The 19,660-nt window shown below is 52.1% G+C and overlaps 7 protein-coding genes across 7 annotated transcripts; 2 read left to right on the top strand and 5 right to left on the bottom strand.

Annotated features, from left to right (window-relative positions):
* Nucleotides 1-1,436: 1,436 nt before the first annotated feature.
* On the bottom strand, nt 1,437-2,078 carry LMH87_007830 (uncharacterized protein; the record flags this gene model as incomplete). Its single annotated transcript, XM_056200009.1, has 1 exon — nt 1,437-2,078. One exon carries the CDS (start codon nt 2,076-2,078, stop codon nt 1,437-1,439), a length of 642 nt encoding a protein of 213 aa, XP_056057698.1.
* A 349-nt stretch (nt 2,079-2,427) lies between these two features.
* On the bottom strand, nt 2,428-3,536 carry LMH87_007829 (uncharacterized protein; the record flags this gene model as incomplete). The annotated part of the gene is made up of 2 exons (XM_056199997.1): nt 2,428-2,854; nt 2,905-3,536. 2 exons carry the CDS (start codon nt 3,534-3,536, stop codon nt 2,428-2,430), a joined length of 1,059 nt encoding a protein of 352 aa, XP_056057697.1.
* A 520-nt stretch (nt 3,537-4,056) lies between these two features.
* LMH87_007828 (uncharacterized protein) lies at nt 4,057-4,584 on the bottom strand (the record flags this gene model as incomplete). The annotated part of the gene is made up of 2 exons (XM_056199986.1): nt 4,057-4,197; nt 4,249-4,584. The coding sequence occupies 2 exons, from the start codon at nt 4,582-4,584 to the stop codon at nt 4,057-4,059; spliced, it is 477 nt and encodes a 158-aa protein (XP_056057696.1).
* Nucleotides 4,585-5,493: 909 nt separating this feature from the next.
* On the bottom strand, nt 5,494-8,058 carry LMH87_007827 (uncharacterized protein; the record flags this gene model as incomplete). Its single annotated transcript, XM_056199975.1, has 15 exons — nt 5,494-5,653; nt 5,711-5,956; nt 6,008-6,711; nt 6,759-6,936; nt 6,986-6,999; nt 7,063-7,070; nt 7,123-7,227; nt 7,282-7,315; nt 7,370-7,436; nt 7,489-7,519; nt 7,569-7,603; nt 7,657-7,712; nt 7,764-7,810; nt 7,867-7,875; nt 8,010-8,058. 15 exons carry the CDS (start codon nt 8,056-8,058, stop codon nt 5,494-5,496), a joined length of 1,743 nt encoding a protein of 580 aa, XP_056057695.1.
* Nucleotides 8,059-9,268: 1,210 nt separating this feature from the next.
* Nucleotides 9,269-11,359, top strand: LMH87_007826 (uncharacterized protein; the record flags this gene model as incomplete). Its single annotated transcript, XM_056199962.1, has 1 exon — nt 9,269-11,359. The coding sequence occupies one exon, from the start codon at nt 9,269-9,271 to the stop codon at nt 11,357-11,359; it is 2,091 nt and encodes a 696-aa protein (XP_056057694.1).
* Nucleotides 11,360-13,488: 2,129 nt separating this feature from the next.
* Nucleotides 13,489-15,025, top strand: LMH87_007825 (uncharacterized protein; the record flags this gene model as incomplete). Its single annotated transcript, XM_056199950.1, has 2 exons — nt 13,489-13,934; nt 13,996-15,025. 2 exons carry the CDS (start codon nt 13,489-13,491, stop codon nt 15,023-15,025), a joined length of 1,476 nt encoding a protein of 491 aa, XP_056057693.1.
* Nucleotides 15,026-15,176: 151 nt separating this feature from the next.
* On the bottom strand, nt 15,177-17,106 carry LMH87_007824 (uncharacterized protein; the record flags this gene model as incomplete). The annotated part of the gene is made up of 4 exons (XM_056199939.1): nt 15,177-16,108; nt 16,162-16,501; nt 16,582-16,852; nt 16,931-17,106. 4 exons carry the CDS (start codon nt 17,104-17,106, stop codon nt 15,177-15,179), a joined length of 1,719 nt encoding a protein of 572 aa, XP_056057692.1.
* Nucleotides 17,107-19,660: the final 2,554 nt, after the last annotated feature.

Here is a 19,660-nt window from a genome sequence, read left to right as displayed (position 1 = left end):
AAGGCGTAGGGTGGGTTCCGGAGACTTTATTTTACTTCATCTCAAGTTAATGCGGATGAAATTGAACCAAAACGCTAGCTAACTAGCAGCCCTTATTCGTACGTAATATGCCCGTGCAGTGCCAAACAAGGATTCGTATTCCACACCCATGGGGGCACTTTGTCGTAGCTAGCAGACGGTAAGTATAGTGACACTGTCTGCAGGGGTTATTCTCCGCTTATAAAAGTTTCCAAAATGTAGAGTAGAAGAATAAAAATGTTAGAGCGATTTCTCGTACATTAACAAATGAATAGCAGAGTACTTGAGTTGGTCATTCCTTGGGCCACTTCCGCACTCAAAAGACAGCGACCTGCCATACACGGTGCAGTCACTCCAGACACAACCACGCCCGCCTTTTGCAAAAGTTCAATCGCCTCTGCCGCCCACTTCTGGCATCTCCCCAGGGGCACACCCGGGTACAAAAGCTCGTCGTCGCACAATCGCATGGCTGGAGCGCAGTTGTCCCAGCAGCCCTCGTCCATCCGCTGTAAGTCATGGCTGGCCCCGCGCCCCAGCTCGTGCATGCTGACGAAGGTTATGGACTTGGACGGATGAATGTGGGTGGGTTTGGTTTCGTACTGCATCGCGCCGTTGTTGACGGTCCCGATGACGTGGTAGGCGACGCCGCGGTGCTCCTCGGTCTGCACCCAGAGCCGAGGTGGTTGCGAGGCTCGCCGTGTTCTTGGACGAGAAAGACTGTGTAGAGACTCATTATGGAGAGAGTGCTTTGTGAGGAGGTCGGAGGCGAATATCTTGTCCCTCTTAGTAGTCAAATTTGGTGGCGCTTGTGCTTTATCAGGCAATGTGAAGTACCATTGCAGGCAGCAACGTATCCAAGATCGTCTGTCCATTCAACGGCCTTTGGTAGATGCAGAAAAGTCCTCTGAATTGATGGACGACAGAGTTATGTATGCTCTGCTTTTGCTCGAATCTTATTTCTTTCTTGTATTCAATAGCTTTTTACTTTACACATTCACGATCGGACGTCGCAGCTGCTGGACACATTCTGCCAGCCCAGCTATGCCCCAAGTATTCCACGGAGAAGACCCGGAATCTTACATCTGCGCCCCACAAGATCACACTTATTTTCAAGCTTATTTTCAAGGTTTGGATCTTATAGCGTCCAACAGACCTTGTTTGCAGATTCAGGGCGTGTATTCAGACAGAGTCTGTGTGGTTGCAGACGGGTATTGGATGACCTCGGCCGAATTAGGGTCCTGACATTACTCTTGCGAGAAGATGTATATCAAGTATTATTAGCTTCGTATTATTTAAGTGGAACGTATTTAGCTAAATCCCAATAAATATATAGTTAATAGGCTCTGCGCAAAGAGCGGCGAGTGTCGATAGCCCTACCAACTTGGGCGTCTTCTCCCCCCTCGTCACCTCCACATCGGTCACTTCTTGCGCGCCACAATAAACGGTCGCTTATCATTGCCTTTTGAAGAGTGCATCTCATCCGCCAGAATCTCAAACCCAGCTGACACAATGTGTTTTCGAAGATCAGCGGTGGTGAAGCTGCCCGCATACGGAGCCCACCCAAAGCTATGCATGACGGGCAGAGCCACCCATCGTATGAGCGGGTTCATCTCCCCGACACAGGGCGTCTTGCTGATGAATAGTCCTCCATCATCTAGCATTTTGTGTATATTTATCATGGTCGCGGGGGTGTCGCGCACAAGATGGAGGTAGTTGAAGCCCAGGATGGCATTGTACCGGGACGCTTCGGTCGACAGACTCTCGGCCGTTGTCGCTCGGAACTCGAGGCCAGAGAGGGTGGCATTCGCCGCTAATTTCTCCTGCGCGATCCCTATCATCTTTGGCGACAAGTCCGTGGCGAGATATCGACGAACACTTGGTGCGAGAAGAAGCGCAGCGGAGCCGGTGCCACAGCCCAGCTCCAGCACAGCGTCGCCTTCCTTGAGGAAGTCCCTGGTTCTCTCCAAGGTACGTTCAAATCCTGCTTGGTCGCTGACTTTGCTCGTGGAATACTTGGCGGCGCTGCGGTCCCAGAAGTGCTTATCATGATCGATCGTCATTGTGGTCTGAAAATAGTGAGGACACCAGTGAGCAAAAGAAGGCGCGGGCTTGTCTCTACAGTAAAGAAGGCAGAGCACCCCGGTATTTATTGCCATAACTGGCGCCAAGACTGCGGTCTTCAAGTCTGCTTCGCAGCTGAGGCTGATGTGGACAGGTGGCTGTTGGAACTGTGGTGCCTAGAAGCGGCGACAGAGGAACGCCACGGGCTGAACAGCAAGATTTCACGAGACTGCCTTGCTCAGTAGTTACTTATCCTCGACGCCCTTCGGGCTGTGCTGCACGCTAATACTTAGATAAATAAAAGTCTGAGCTGCTAGACAAAGGAGAGCTGCCCGACTTTATTTGTACTCAATTTCTATCCATCACTTTTTCACAGCTCGAAACACTCATCTCCTCCATCAACTCCAGAGCTGCTTGCTTCAGATCAGGATGAGTCTGCATTACGATATCCAGCTGCGTCTTGGCCGCTTCAAGGTTCTTCTGGGTCCGCTGACAATGCATCGCAACAAACCGTTCGTGAATACCCTTGAAGTGGAATGCAGACTGGAAGAATAGCCTCGCTCCCGAGTCTCGAAGCAACACAGATACTTTGGGGGTCATTCTTCTCAAGTTTTCTCCTTCGGCGATTTTGGTTTCGAGATACGCACGGTCCTGCGTGAAATGATCGTGGCTGGAGACACCGTCGTTGTTCCAGCCAGGAACATCTGCAAGAAACCAGGGGTGATGGACAACCGCTGGCAGCGGCGCGACAAACGCCCAATCCCAATCTATCACACTTTTACATGTTAACAGCTTTATCAAGCGTATGTAAATGGGTAGCTTTACCCTGTCAATTCAAAATTCTCGGCTCTCAAGATGTTGTATGCATTCATGTCACCGTGTGAGAATCCAAATTCAGTATAGTTGTCAAACTTAGAAGCATAGTCCGGAATCATAGATCGCATGATGAGATAGTCGACAGCATTGCCCCATCGCGCAGTCTTGTTGAGTGTTCTCCGAAGACCTCGATCGAGACTCTTCGTGAGCCACGCCGCATAAGAATCTTTAGTATCCGTCACGAACTCTGGTGGTGCCTCGATTGTCCAAAGCTGCAATAAAAAATCGGCGAATCCGTCGAGAAACTGATGGCGGCTGGAACGAGGTATCTGAAGGTTCCAGACCGATAAAGGCTTGCCCTTTACCCAATCCAAATACACAATGCGGTCTTCTTCTACCACAAAAATGTCTGGTGCTTGAAGGCTAGGTCGCTGCTGCCTGATGTATTGCAACTTTTTGATGCCCTTCAGATCCGTCTCCCAGAGCTCGGGGTCGATATTTTCTCTCGCTGCCCATACGACAGAGTCTTCAAAGATTATTTTGAAGACGCGATGCGATCCTCCAGCCCGGGGCTCCTCCCGAGCAAACGAGCAGGAAATGCCAGAACGAAGGCGACTAGCGTTTGCCAGTATGCCTACCATAGCTGCGATGGTGCGAATGTATCGACGTTAATAGTGTGGGATCGTGGACCGTGGACTAGTCGAAGGTTGGAGAAGGCCAAACCAGCTCATTCGAGTAGGCAAATAAACCGTCTGCCCTGACCGCCATTTATGTACAATGCTGAAGGCTTCAGAAGCAAAGTGGGGTGTGGGTGAAAGGCGAGGTGACACGAGGAGGCTTCTGATATCAAGCAATAAATACGTCACGGGTCAGGAAAGGCCCGTTCCCGTTGCGTAAACTGTTTCTGCTCGCCCAGCCATTATCTTGCATTCTCTCGATTGATGTTCCAACAGGCAGGTCAAAGCCCACACAGATGATCTCGCAAGATTTAAAACCGACTGCACTTGTAGAGACTGGTAAGCCATCATGTTCGGCTGTCTACGAAGCATCAAAGCAGCGGGTAGAAGTGAGCAAATATTGTAGAAAACTATACTAAGAAAGCACTAGGTGCTACGGTAGGAGCGGGAATCTCCATTCTGATCCAGCATTTTGCGTTTTGGATCAGTTCCGATCAATATGGTTATGGTTCGTATTGCTGGTAGGACTGGTGTCGACACAAGAGCATTTATACATCCGGAATGGAGGATGTCCATCAAAGAACCACAGCGTCGACGTTCCGTTCTCCAGCCGATCTGCAGGAACCTTTTCTTTGTCAGAAAAAAAATCGACTTCACGAAATGAGCGCTAACGTACCTCATCGCTGGAAAACATGATGTTCGCTTTGCCTTCTGTGCACTCCAGCATCCCAGTGCCTTCGTCTCCGAAGAGGCGTCGCAGACCTACCAGGTCTTGGAGCCCGGCAGCTTCCACCAGTTGAAAATACTCAGTGGCAAATGAGGCATACGTGCTCAACTCCGGCGGCTCTGGCTTTGTAAAAGGCACAAAACTGAACTCATACGGAAGGCACCGACCGTTGTCGACGAACCAAGAGTTTGGAACGATCTTACCGCCATGTTTGGCCATTTCGCTGGTGTATTGCCACGGAGTGGAGACTCCCTGCTTTTCGACAAGAATGGTGTCTTTCTCCATATCAAAATGGCGATGAAGAAGAGCCACGCCGAAAAGGCTTGAGACTTTGTGGCGCAAAATAAGCGACTTCAACTTCGACTCCACGAATGCGAGGCCATCATTGGCTTGGAAAGCCCGATTTGCGTCGTAGAGAGACGAGAGGCTATGGAATGCGGCGTGATCAAAAGCTTGAGCGATTTCCATTGTATTCAGAAACTTTGGATTACGTAGCTCCACGATCTGGTGGTAATGCCACCAGGAACAAAACTATATATGCCCAATTTCTTGTGCGATGCCCCGCCAGCGCGCAGCTTTAAACAGCGTAGCAAGCATCAGCAATGATTTAGAATTGCACAGGATAGTTACCGCATCAAATAGGGCGCAGCTCAGCTGATCTTATTGAGTGACCAACGGGCAGCCGTTGCGCGACATTGACGTGACCGAGCATTGGGCCATGCGTTGTTCTTGCTACACAAACTTACGTTCAAAGACAATAAGCGACCAAGCTATCCAAGGTGCCCCATACACCCGAGGTGAACACGGCGTACATGGCGTTAATTGTAAATGCAGGCCATCTGCTGTCCGCATCACTCATTTTGCCGGGATGCAGGCAGGTTATGATATCGATTGCGAAGGCGTACAGAAGCGTAGCAAACATGTTCGTCTGGAGAAATAATTTGAGATGAATTTTCCTTGTTTTTTTTAAACGTATTATTCTATATTCGACTTTACTTGTACCATCCAACCCCGAGCGCAGCTATCCAAGTGTCTCTCGAGCCATTTTATCTTTTTTGAAGCACCCAACGCCATCCATGAAAATCCAAAGTAGTTTCGTAAATCTAGAAAATGTCTATACCTATCAGAGTAAGAATGAGCAGTTGGAAATCGCAAATCCAGATCCAGAAAAGGCTGCAAATATCGTGGCGCCCATTAGAAGAGGCTGGCGTCGCCGGTTCCGTTGGCGCCGTCCTGCTTGTGGGTCATGGTCTTGACCACGGTGTCGAAGCAGCCCGAGCTGGCAGCCACGAAGCCCAGGAGAGCAGGCGAAGGGCTGAGCACCTTGCTGGTGAGCTCGGGATGAGCCTGCAGACTGCAAAAAAGTTAGCAAAGTATACACTTGTCGGATGGGTGTCTTGCGGGTCCATACCCGACGAAGAAGGGGTGATCCTTGATCTCGATGGTCTCGACACGCTCGCCCTTGTCGTCCAGAGAGGTGAGGCTCAGGCCAGCAGCGTCCAGCTTCTCAATGTACTCGGGGTTGACCTCGTAGCGATGACGGTGGCGCTCCTCAACAACCTCGGCTCCGCCATACATGGCGCGCAGCTTACTCCATTCCGTCCCGGGCTTGAAGTGAGAAGTGCGGGTTCCCAATCTCATGGTACCACCCATTTTCCTGCAGTTGTTAGTACATGCAACGAAGCGTTCTACCAATACCTCGACTTACTCCTTGGAGCCTTCCGGCATGAAAATGACGACCTTGTTGTCTGCTTCAGGGGACATTTCTTCCGAAATAGCATCACTGATACCCATGACATGACGAGCGTATTCCATGACAGCCACCTGGAGGCCAAGGCAAATGCCTAGGAAGGGAATCTTGCGCTCGCGGGCGTACTTGGTAGCCTCAATCATGCCATCGACACCGCGAGAACCAAAGCCACCGGGCACAATGATACCCTCAGCTTCGCAAATAGCCTTCCAGGCATTGTGGAACTTTGTAGGGTCCTTCTGCTGCATGTCCTTCTCCAGATGCTCAGAGTCAACCGAGACGAGGTTTAGCTTGCGGTCGCAGCGCATGGTGGAGTGCTCCAGGGCCTTGTGGACACTCAGATAGGCGTCGTCGAAGGAGACGTACTTTCCGACCAGAACGATGTTGATGCGCGGCAGGTGGCGCTCGGGGGTGACAGTCCTCTTCCACAGGTCCCAGAGGGCCTGGCCCTTCTGAAGCAGAGACAGAGGCACAGTTAGCTTGTCCAGTGCGAGGCCATCCTGCAGAAGCTGCTGAAGGCCCTGCTCTTGAAGTAGCAGGGGAACCTGGTAGATGGTCTCCATGTCGCGAACGCCAATAACTTGCTCGTATTCGACTTGGCAGCTGCTGGCAATCTTCTTGATGGTGGCGTCGTCGAGAGATCGTTCACAGCGGCAGGCAATCTTTCTCGCGTTAGCAATGCCAGTGTCACGAGGATCAATGCGCCTACCATATCAGGGATCAGACCGGCGCTGCGCATTTGTCTAATGGCGTGCTGGGTAGGCTTTGTCTTCTCTTCGCTGTTGATAATGGGGACATATGAAACGGAAATGTTGAAAAAGTTGTGGCGGCCGAGCTTGTGTCTGAGCTGAACAAGAGCCTCGGTGAAAGGGCCGGACTCGAGATCACTACGCATTGTTAGTAAATGCAGAGCTGCATGGTGGGCTTAGTACATACCCAACAGTGCCACCCTGTTGAAGAAGCGTTAGACTACATCAAGATTTACTACATTTATTTTGTCGGCTTCAACTTACGAGTTCAACTAAATACAGTCAGTGAACGGTCGCGAAGCAATTATTCCGCAAGCGACTTACCAATGCACACGTCGGGAGCCTCGCCCGAGTCATCGACAGGGGTGTTGGCAACGCGCTCGATTCCTTCTTGGATGGCGTTTGTGATGTGGGGGACAACCTGGACAGCTAGAGGTATCTCGTTAGCTTTTGTTGGCGGTCCAAACTTCGTTGAAAGCCTACTTTTTCCCAGGTAGTCGCCACGGCGTTCCTTCTCCTACTTGTTATCAGCCATAGGTCGCTAATTTCGTCCATGATCAATCGTTCGTACAATAACCTCGGCGTAAATCTTTCCAGTAGTCATGTTGCTTTCACGGCTGAGACGGATGCCAAGATAACTGCTGTGTGTTAGCGAGGTCGACCGCTTTCGAGATAAATTGTAAAACATGCCGCTCGTAGTTGCCGAGATCGAGATCGGTTTCTGTCATGCATTAGAAGCGCCGCATATAAATGTCCGTCAGGCAACTCACCGCCACCATCGGCCAGGACGAAGCACTCTCCGTGCCTAACAGTCGGTCAATGTCAGTCAATCGCGTCGCGTCGCCTTGGTGAACATACTCTAGAGGGTTGAGCAGCCCAGCGTCTGTGTTGAGGTAAGGATCGATCTTGAGAGCCTATGACTTTTGTGAGAACCGTGATATATAGGCACGAGTCAAATGCCGTACCGTCACGCGAAGGCCCATAGTCTTCAGTAAAAGACCGGCACTGCTGGCTATTGATCGGTGACTGTTAGTGGTTGAATCGCAAATCGCAATAGGTCGTTCGTACCAATGATGCCTATAATTTTTGTTAGCCTTGCTGCAAGGGAAAACACGCGACGTCGGAATAAGTGCTGCCGTCGAGATAGCACCATGACAGTTCCCCGCCATTCACGTCGCGTGTGAAGCAACCGTTGAGAAAAGTCCTCTTACCCTTGCCGACACCGGAGATGACTCCACCATTGACAAGAACGATCTTCATGTTGAGATTCGAATTGGGTATAAAAAAAGACAAGAAGTTGCCGGCGTTGAAGTGGCTATTGCGTTTGAATGGCAAAAAAAAAGTTTGCCCACCGCGATTCTGGTTATCGCAAAACTTGGCGCCGCAAAATGCAAAGAGGGTCCTGGATAAGGCGGCGCCCACCAAGCTGATGACTAAGACGTTTCTTAGCCTACCCGGTAGTTGCGACGCGTTTACGCTTTGAAGCGATGAAATAGGCGATCAGCATTGATCAGGGACCTAGGAAGATAATTTACGATTCTTGGGTACAAGATAAAATGAGATTGTCATTTTTGGGAGACGCTGAGAAGTTGCACCTTGGTATCGAGAAGCAGCATCTCATTTCACACACCGGTAAATAGGTTAGCGGCAAAGCAATAAAAGACGAAAGAGAGAAACTCGCACTAAGGCAGGCGGCAGAGTCTGAGATGGAAATGGGCCCGTCTGGAGATCGATTCCTATTAAATCATCCGGAATTTTCTTCTGATGTCTGGTCTAGCACTCTGGAAAGCAACCGCTCAAATGATGGGTTTACAACAACGGCATGCTAACGGACTCGATTAATATCAGTTTTTTAGAAGTAAAGTAGAATGATGCTAGCAATACAAATATTTTCTAAACTTTTTCCCTCTCATATCCCGCGTTATTGCGCCAACTTTCTTGGCGGCTGGCCCAGGCCTGTGCATCACCGACTGCTTCCAGTAGGATGGGTGGCCAAGCCAGCGTCAGTCTCAATTAAATTTCTTGCATTCCGCCTTTTGGAATATTGGCTCATTTATTCTCTTTATTGAACTACTCTATGCTAGTCTACTCCACAGTCAGTACTCATTCGTTGCTGCGCACCACTGCATTGTCCAGCCTGACTGGAATGCGCTCCGTCATCTTGGCCTAGCAACCACCAAGCTGGGAGTCACAACGAAGGCACCTGTTAAATAGGTGAGCGCGTTCAGTACTATTCCGCTCTCTCAGACTATTCTTCATCTTTTTCAACCCGGGCCACTACTAGCTCGAATTTCTGAACCTTTCTCATTGACAGCTTCCTTCTACGCATTTTTCTTCCTTTTCGTTTCTTTCAAGTTCTACTTTTACTCCTTCGCCTCACTTACACCCACCTACCTAGCCCTTTCCACTGCTGCGTCACAATTTGCCTCGGAGAAGCGACGGCTGCTCGTCACTTGCACCGTTCACCATCATGGTCCTGCCTGAGAAGCTTCTCGGCATCGGCATCGGCCTTGGCAGCTTGCTGTCGCCGGTCGATGCCGCCGCAGCCTCGCACAGGGTCTTGAAGCTGCGTGACCTCGGTGGTCTCGCCGGCTCTTCGACGACTGACCTCGTTCGCTTCAGCGGTACTCTCAAAGTAGCTCGCGGCATCGTGGAGGAGCACAAGCGCTCCGACATTATCGAAGTTCCCACTAGCGGACTAGTCTCCATCCTCGACCGCATCAAGGCTCTTGAGAAGGAGGTGCAGGACCTGCTCGATGGTAAAAAGGTGAACAAGGACAGCAAGGCCATCGAGCCCTCGGCGTCTGATTCTGCCTCGGTTGGCTCTGCCTCCTCTTCGCCCGATGCTTCCTCCTCTGCCGGTCCATTGTCCGGCGGTAGCAACTCGGACTCTTCCGCCAAAGACCCTTCGACGGGTTCTGGTTCAACTGGCTCAGGCTCAACTCAGTCCGGCTCGACCTCGTCAGGAAGCTCTCCATCCGCGACCGCTTCGGATACTGGATCGTCCGCTGGAAGTAGTAACGGCGAAGATGACTGCGCCCCCGAGCATCTTCTTTACCGCCTGGGAGGCGGCTCTCTGCAGCGCCGCTCCATGACTGTAAGTGATCATCCCCTGTTCCGCCGAAGCACTAACTGCACCCTAGACTCGGTCTCTGGTGGCAAGAAGGAAAAGCAGCTCCCCAGTGGCGCTGCTGTGTTCAAGGAGGGCTCTGTTTCCGTCGGCACGGACAGCGCTTCTCCCACCAGTGCTGCTGGCGGCACTGAGAGTATCGGCGGCACCACGGACTCGTCGAGTGCGGCCAATTCCGCTGCAGAAAAGGCCGTCGCTCTAGAATCGCAGTTTGCTACTCCAAGCTCGGCAAGTGCCGATGAAGGCGCTGTGAAGCTGGACGGCCACACTCTCAGTGTTACCTCTCTTCCCGCTGCCACCACCGCCGGTCTGGGATCGAAAGTCAAGGGCAGCCCATCAGAGAGCGACGACGAAACGACGACTACCACGACAATGACTTCGACAAGCTATTCGACTATTACTGTTCATGTTCGCCCCACCGCCACGAAGGCTGGATCCAATGGCAAGTTCCTCAACAACACTGCCATTCCTGAACGGGTTACTTCTGCTGGACATCTTCTCCAGAATGGTACTGCCATTCCAACTGGACCAGGGACCACGTCTCTCTCGGCTGCACTTGCAGGGCAGGGCGGTTTGGTCCAAGATGATGATACCTCCAGGTCTCTCCCTGGCGCACCCATTTTCCAGAAGAACGCGACTGCCCCGACCTCTTCTGAGTCTTCTTCTGGTAGCAGTGAGTCGAGCTCTATGAGCTCATCAAGCTCCGCCAGCTCATCGAGCACTACTCGCTCATCCAACACTACCGTGTCGTCGAGCTCGTCTAGCACCACCAACCAGTCAAGCTCCAGCTCGACCGCACAAGTCAAGACCATTACTCCGACCGCGACCAGAATTTCGCTCAGTGACCCTGATAGCATCACGATTCTGCCTCAGAATCAGAAGAACATTACCTTTCCCTCTGCAACCAGCAGCACTCCGAGCTCTGCGATAAGCAGCACCGCCAGCTCCGCTACTAGCAGCAGCACCGTCACTTCATCCAGTGCAAAGTCCGCCACTTCTGCTAGCAGCCAGCCTCTCCTCGAAAAGAATATCACGGCGCCTACCTCCCAGACCATGACCTCATCCCCATTCACGACAGCCCTTTCTACCGACAAGCAGAGCTCGTCTGCCCCGCAAAGCATGTCCAGCAGTGCTGCGGCTCTCGGAGAAAAGGTGGCCGTCTCGGAACCCTCCAAGCGCACCTCGACTACCACGTCTACGGTGTCCATCACCGTCCCCGCAGCTGGCGGCGACACAGCAATCTCGACAACCAGCAGCACCGGTGGTGTCTCTGGCGGCGCGGCAACGGAGCCAGAGGCCACCACCGCCACCACATCTGCTCTTGTATCCCGCCCAGCCTTTTTCAACGGCACGCTTGACAAGCGCCAGAGTGGTTTCCGGACGGTGCGCACCCTGCGAGGCAGGACCGCAGTTGCAGATGAACAGTGTTAGATGAAAGTTGTATTTCTTTTTGGCGTTGAGGGTATCCTTTTTTTCACTGGAATGATTTGCTTCGGGCGAGAGTGTGATTCCGCTAGCCAGTGCTAGCGGCTCACATCGCCTTGTGCTCTTCATTACCCGCCACTCGCTTGAAATATTTCCTTTGTCTAACAGTGTACATCTAATTCTGGGTATTTCCTGTATGTTTTTTTCCTATGTATGGGTATCCTTATGCCTGGGGCCTTCCTTCGCACCAAGCTTTCCTATCTTCAGGTCAATCCTCTCGTTTGGGTGGCGCCGTCAAGGTTCCGCCTAGGTTGTTTCTCTTTGTCATGCAAATGGGCTGGTACCATCTTTTTGGGTTGCGCTTCTTCGGCCCGCGATATTGTTATACAGTTTTTTCGCCGGATTTCCAGCCGAGGCCGGGCCTGCAGGTTCTTATCCGGCGTATATCCCTTTTTTGACATTCTTTTTCTACGCTCGTTATGTTGGAAATCGTTTGTGGGAGGAAATCGTTTGTGGGAGGAATAAAGTTCGGCATTCGGGAAGGACGCGCCATGGTCACACTAAAGGCGGCGGCGCGCCCCGATAACCGGCCTGGCCAGACCAATGCCTCGAACTGCAACTCGGGACTATTAATTTCGACACGTCGCTCGCTTTCAATAAAAACAAGGCCCACAAGTGTGGCCGTTGCCAAAACAAATTTCTGTTCCGCGACACTCAAAATGCGATGTGCTTTGTGATGTGATGTATCCCGAGTATTTATGCTTGCGCCCCGACTGCAACTCAGCAACTATTAATTTCTACAAGCCGCTCGCTGTTCAATAAAAATGAGTTTCAACAGTATGTCCGTTGGTAAATATATTTCTGTCCTTCCACTTCTAAATGCAATGTTCTCGTTGGTGTGATCTATCCCAAGTGCTCCTGTGCACCGGGATGCCTGCATGAGTTTTTGCAAAAGTGCGAACCGCCATATATCTATTCATGTGGAGATGTAGTGCAGCGCTATGCAGCATCCTTCCGAAGTGCGGAGCGCCGGCAGATTCTGCGCACCGTATTACGTGTAGAGTTTTCATAAGCAGGGCGCCAAGGATGCCCCTCCGATAACTCGGACTTGGGAATACGCCAGCATCCGGCGCCGTGATGGCCGTAATGGTGTGTTGGCCGGAACGATTCCGGCCAATGAATCCCCGCTTTTCAGGCCGGGCAGACTCGGTATCGGGTGGGCCGCATGACCCAGCCAGCGGACGCTCCTTGGAAATGCGCCACCCCTTGTCTCGCTGCGAGCATCATGACTGGTCCTTTGTCTGCCCCAGCCCGGTGGACTTAGCGCTGTACTTGGTGTGGACTACATACTGATATGGAGTACCCCGGAGCGTGGTGGAGGGAGAAAGCCTGGAGGGGGCCAGTGCGAGGTCGAGAATTGGCGAGCATGACCGTGGTGAACTGTTGTGGTGAGAACCGGGGCAAGAGTTGGTTGTCGCGTTGATTGTGAGAGTGATGCGTTGGGTGTCGGTCCAGGACGCCATGGCCGCATAGCCTTTTCCAGCCTGCCAGCCCAACCTAAGTCGAACTTGTTTATCTGTCGGAGTAACTGGTAGTTCACTCCGTGTCTCTGCTGGGAGCTGGTTCTGTGGTGTTTTTGCGTGGGTGGCCGTGACGACCTCATCCTGACATGGCCATCTGCCGACCGTCGCAACGCGAGCCACGCAGGCCAGTTATCTTGGGCTTCATTAATTTCTCGTTGGGTCTAGAATGCCCAGATTAGCAAGGGCTTGGAGCCCTGGAGAAGTCATGCAGGCGTGACCACTTGTCCCCCGCTCCATGAGGCCGGAAATCGTTCCGGCCACAGAGTACTTAGGCGACGCGACGACCCTGCCATGGTGTTGAGGTTTTTTGAACTTTACTTCTCACTCAAAAATTCACCAGAAAAATCCAGTAAATTTGGCCTTGAATTCAAAGTTGCTTCATACTGGTTGAATACTCTATCTCTTTGCTTTTATTCTTCATTCTTCACTTACACGACTTACACCAAGTCACTTACACGCTCCTAAGCACACACACTACTCTTGTCTCAGCCAACCCACACCGCATCTTACCTATCACTACTTACACCACCACGCCCACCAACACACATCACAATGGGCTCCATTGGTGCTTCCACATTCAATGTCCTCGACGACACTCGTCCCGAGGACACTTCCATGCCTGCCTTTATGGTTTCCACTACCCGCGGCTTCCTTCCCCGTGCCGACCCTGTCGTTACCCTTCCCAAAGAGTTTGAGGCCCTCGAGTCCATCCTTCAGCGCATGCCTGTCAAGACCCTCTCTGGCGAGCCCGGTCTGTTGGCTGAGTCTAAGCTTGGTCCCGAGGTTGACAGCAGCTTCCCTGACCTGACTGATGCAATGGACCTCTACAAGGACAACCTCCCTGTCATGAACGCCCTCTACCGTGACTACTCTTTCCTTGCCTCTGCCTATCTTCTTGAGCCATGCCACGAGCGCTTTGTCCGTGGTGAGGAGTACGGCCTCGGTCGCCAGACTCTGCCCAAGCAAATCGCCCACCCGATTGCCCGCTGTGCTGAGATGTAAGTTGACCAAACCACGACCTCATTGTCAGTTAGGGCTATAGAACTAATAATCATATAGTTGCGGCTTCCAGCCCTTCATGGAGTACGCTGGCTCATACGCTCTCTTCAACTACCGGCTCGAGGACCCCTCCAAGGGTCTCGAGTATGACAACCTGCGTCTGGTCCGCGCCTTTGAGCACGGTCTGCATCACGACTCCTCAGAGGCCGGCTTTGTTCTCGTCCACATTGACATGGTCCGCAACTCTGGTCCTCTCGTCGCCGGTGTCATGAAGAGCTTCGAGGCTGCCACCAAGACTGCCGCTGGTGGCAATGTTGCTGAGCTTCGCAAGGGCCTCAACGAGGGTCTTGAGGATATCCTCGGCGCCATGAAGAAGATCAACGCCGTCATGGAGACCATGTGGGCAAAGTCTCGTCCTACCGAGTACACCAGCTTCCGCACCTTCATCTTTGGCATCACTTCTCAATCCATGTTCCCCAACGGTGTCGTGTATGAGGGTCTGAACGACAACAAGCCCATGTCTTTCCGTGGCGAGAGTGGAGCCAACGACTCGATGGTGCCGCTCATGGACAACTTCCTTCAGGTCCCCATGCCTGAAACCCCCCTCACCGAGATCCTCAAGGACTTCCGCAAGTACCGCCCCAGCAACCACAAAGCTTTCCTCCTGTTCGCCAAGGAGCGCTCCGAGGAGCTCAACCTTCGCAACTTTGCCCTCGGCCTCAAGGGCTCCACCCCTCCCGCCACCGAGGAGGAGCGCGATCTCCTCCGCATCACTCGCAGCCTCTGGCTCCAGATCCTCAACCAGGTCCGCGACTTCCGCTGGCGTCACTGGTGCTTCGCTCGCGAGTACATTCTCAAGCGCACCTCTCACCCTACGGCCACTGGTGGCTCCCCCATTGTCACCTGGCTGCCCAACCAGCTCTTCGCTGTCCTTGACGATATGGCTGTCATCCACAAGATTGGCCAGGAAGATGGCAAGGGCCTTGGCGCTACCGCCGAGGACGTCATGGAGGCTGCTCTGCGTCAGCGCGATACTCTCCAGAAGGAAGTTGACAAGTACTGCGCTGAGCGTGGCGTCCAGCGCAGCTAGATGTAGATATACCCGCACGCGTCAATGTTGTTACGAATTCTCGAATTAGCAGGTAATTTCGCTTGAAAAGTTAGGATATTAAATAAAACTGTTAGATATTATATTCCACAAGAAACTCTACTCTACCGCAGATCTAACTATTTCTCAACAGTTACAGTACCATGCCCTTGACCTGATCGATCTTCTTGAGATTGACGTTCTTGAGCATCATCATCCAGATTAGAGAAAGACCCATGATGCATGTGCCCGCAATAAGCATCAGCTTTTGACTGCCAGCGTAGGCATCCATGATGGCTTTACGCTCTGGGGTGCCGACGGGATAGCTCAACTGGACATCAAGGTCGTCATAAATCGCCTGCCACTGGTCCTTGGCAGAATCTGGGAGAAGTTGCTGAAGCCTGCCTGGTAGGGTATTTGTCCAAATGCCACCAGAGATGCTGTTGCCGATTGCGCCGCCGATGGTCGCAATCAGCGAAAGAACAGCCATGGCGGAGGCAACTTCGTCGTGAGACACTGTCGCCACAACCGAGACCTGCTGTCCACCGATAATGACACCACCACCAAGCGACATGAATATTTGGCACATGATAATGTATCCCAGGCTGTGGTTTGGCTGACGGAAATAGATCAAAAGACCGACACCGAGAATGTAGAGAGGAATACCCCACATGAACACCCATTTGTAGCGACCGGACCAGCGAATCAGGATACCGACAAGGAACAGCTCAATGCCGCTGACGACGTTGAAAATATTGTTGATGTATCCAGCTCGGGATTTGGAAATATCATAGACGACCTGCAAGTACGAGGTAAAGTAGCTGTTCCAGCAGGCGTAAGAGATCTGATAGGTGGCGGCAATCAGGCAGGCTCCCATGACGCAGCGAGACTTGAGAAGCTTCCAAGGAACGACAGGGACACTGGCACCGAGGCGCTCCCACACAGCGAACGCGATAATAAGAACAAATCCGAGCACCAGCATCGCAATGATGTAGCCGGAGCGCCACTGGTCCTTGGAGTCGGCAGCGATGGTGAAAGGCAGCAGGAAGAGGACAAAGCCGGCACTGAGCAAGAAAACACCAATGACTACCACCAATTAGCGTCCATATGCATGTTGTAAATAATGCGCAAAGACTCACCATCGAATTCAATAAAATGATATTTGAAGCTGTCCATCCAGGTGCGGTTGCTGCGCTGACGGGTGAGCAGACCATTCTCTTTAGCCAGGCGCTTTCCGCGCTGCAGCAGGTAGATCATGGGCGCAGAAACGGCGGGAAGGACAATGGTCCAGGCGCCGAAGCCCCATCGCCAGTTGCTCTCGTAGATGGTCTCGGCGGCCTTGGGGCCTCCAAAGGCGGTGATGATGTACGACGACGAGGTCAGGGCATAGGCAAAGGCACGCATCTTGAGCGAGGAAAAGTCGGCCGTCATGATGTCGACGGCAAAGATCATTCCGGTGAATCCGATGTTATAAAAGACCTGAAACCGCAATCATGTCAGTCTTTATGTACGTCGCATATGAAGAATTATTGTTATAAAGTCAGACTGAAGAGGCTCACGTTTGCGGCGGCGTAGACGGCAAAGCTCTTGCTCGCGGCCATGAGGATCAGACCCAGCGTCGACAGCACCATCATGGCAGAAAAACCCCATGTTCGGTCCCAAATGTTGAGAATCTTGGCAATGGGCATATACGTCGCGGCAGACATGATGCTTGTCATGACATTGATGACGGGCATGAGCGAGTGGCTCTGGAAACCACTGGTGACAAAGGGCGTGAGAGTTTCGGAGAGAGACCCAATCATGGCTCTACAAAAGTACAACAGCCACATACTTTCCAGGTTTTCATCGTTAGCATAAGAGTTCGCGCCGCCTGCAGAAATCTATGCCGCAGCTGTGGAAATAACATACCAGCAATACACCGCAACCAAGGAGGTCTTGCTCCAGGACAGGGCGACGGCCTCGGCGATGCGCACGCCATCCTGGTCGTCGTCTGAGACTAGATCCTGGAACTTGATGACCTCGGGCTCCTCGATGGGATTCTTGCTGTCGCGCGACTGCGGCCTCATGCTGTTCACTTCAGTCATCGTGCAGTTTGGGATCCAAAGCGCGGGGGGGATGTTGTCGAACAGACAACACAGCCGAGACAGACAACGAGAGGGCAAGTTATTCTCTTTTTATGACCAGAGATGGACCCATGCTAATTTTCTTCCACTCCGTCGCTCTCGAACGAATCCACGTTTCCGAGCGAGTCCACTGCAGAAAGTGCCGTTTTTTCCGGGCCCAAACGGGGGTTTCGTTGAAGCTAACACGAACTAGCGAGCTAGAATGGATCTTATCAATCAGTTGCACAAGACGCCATTTTCGCGCGACGTCTTCGCACGACATAGAACACTGTTGGCGGATGCTGAAGCGCGGAACAAGATGTTTGCTTTTCCACAAAAAAAAATCATTGGTAAGCCTGTATTTGTTAGCTTGATCAATTTTCTCTTTTGTTTCCATCATCCCAACGCTTGACGCGCTTTGCGGTTGCGAATAGACGGGAAACCCTTCTCCACTAATTCCAGGGCTGAACAAAAACTCAGCTGTCATGGAGCGCGTTGTCGGAGGGAATTGTCCCTTCTATGTGGATGCCGAGACGACTGCGGAGTCTCGACCCTCACTGTTGGACCATATCAGAACTGCAATATTGTTTCTTGTGGCCGCCTCGTTTCGTACGCCTCCGCTGCTCTGCGGGGACAAATAGTTTCTGGAAATCCCCGAAGCGAAGCAGGGGAGCGGACCAGGGTCGCGACTCATGAGCTGATTGGGACAAGTTTTATTGCCGGCCGTGGGCAAGCTTCTTGTTGGAATTTTCCATGCAGTCTGGCGTCGATCATATGTCGCTGATTCGTACATTGACTGGGAAACGTAAAGGAACGAATAGAAGAACAAGTACCTGACCACACGTACTTGCAACACAGAATAAATCTACAAATTTACTGGTCGAGTAGCTTTGCGTTCGCTGGTGTTATCCCGTTCGCAAAAGGCAACGAGCGGACATTTCCGGCTTCGTAATGGACAGTAGCTTCCTCATCATGACATACTCAAGTGCCGCGGCCGACTCTATCCCGACGCCTCTAGTGGCGCAAAATTTTACATAGCATTCTCCTCTTTCCTGTGGATAGTATGGGCTTTTTTCACAACCGGGACATTGGCCTGGCAGTCCACACGAAATTGCACACATGACCAATCCGCATGTGGTGCGGGGGCTCGTTATCAATCGCATCTGATAAAGCTCAATCACCGGGCAGTCTTCGGACGCGAGGCCCCAGTCTCCCACGTTGCGTCACAAAACAAAGTTTTCGTTATTCAACTCTTTCGCTCTCATAGAGTACATGCAGAGTATGGTTGAGAGTTGACTGTACTGAATATGAAGGCAACCTTGCCACGACTCGTTGGGCTCGCCCCGTTCACCGTCCTTCCTCCCGGGGTATGCGCCGACGAGCCGTCGGACCGGGCGTGTGCGGAGAGCTGCCAACTGGTCCTCAACCGCATAATATTTACCGATTCCGTGCCGTACGGGAAACTGGAGGAGAAAAAATGCACAAGTAAACTGGGCTTGACATCGACGTACCTCTGCGTCGACCTCAACTGCGGCGCCCCAACGCGCAGGATCGCGTTGCAGTGCGAATTTAGCACTGGCCAAACACGGTTCAACGTCTTGTTACCGCAATCTTCACGACTCACGAGTTGTACACGCGAGGGCATTTCGCATATGGCACGGATCTATAGAAATGACACTACTGACCCGAAAAAAAACAGCATGCGCCTCTTCTCCCAGCACCTATAAATTCTCCAATGGCTGGCTGCAGACGCTCGCACGGGCTGCAAGAATTCTGACGTAGTTCAAATACATCTTGAGGCTAACGTGAAACCCAGGACGGCTGGAACTACACCAATCTTCACCACTTCCATATGGGTACGTTGGCCACGCTCCCTGGTCGTATCTCCGAGCTTAGTGGCTGAATATCCAACCAGTGCGACTGTCATAGCATTCTGGGCCCTAGTGGTGGCTATTGGACTTGTCCACAGACTGCATCTAGCAGCCTGTCGCATATCATACTCCTATGGCTCATTGCAGCTAAGACAGCTGCCGCCTGGCCGATTTCCCTGGCTGAAGCGGCGGTTATTCCTACCAGCGGCGTTTAGCTACCGGTGCCCTCAAAGCACCTGAGGCTGCACCGTGCCGCCGCGTACATGTTCGCTAACGATATTTGCGTTTCTCGCCATCAGCACGATGTACTCGGTGATTGGGCTACGGTTTTGCGCGTGAAAATTGTTAGCATGTAACCTCCTGTGCGAGGCAATGCTTATGGGATGCGTGCCCTTTACATGACGGTCCATTAGTTTTGACGCAGTCCAATCCCCGAATGACCGAAATGACACACCGAGGACCAAAATACAGGCTATCCATGAATAGACCTAGCAAGCGCACTTGGTGGCCTGCGTTGGGCATAGAATCTAATTTACACTGCCAGCAGCCATTGCAACTGATGGCCGTCGACGCTTTATGCGCCACTTGCATGCTGATGAAACCATGACGGCGGTATTACGTTTCCGCTTGGGTGAGCTTTACACAAGAGAAAAGACAGTACAGCC

Source organism: Akanthomyces muscarius, assembly GCF_028009165.1.
Source record: "Akanthomyces muscarius strain Ve6 chromosome Unknown contig_15, whole genome shotgun sequence".
NCBI classification, from domain to species: domain Eukaryota; kingdom Fungi; phylum Ascomycota; class Sordariomycetes; order Hypocreales; family Cordycipitaceae; genus Akanthomyces; species Akanthomyces muscarius.
The sequence above is the reverse complement of the archived record's forward strand: the minus strand, read 5'-3'. Positions and strand labels throughout refer to the sequence as shown.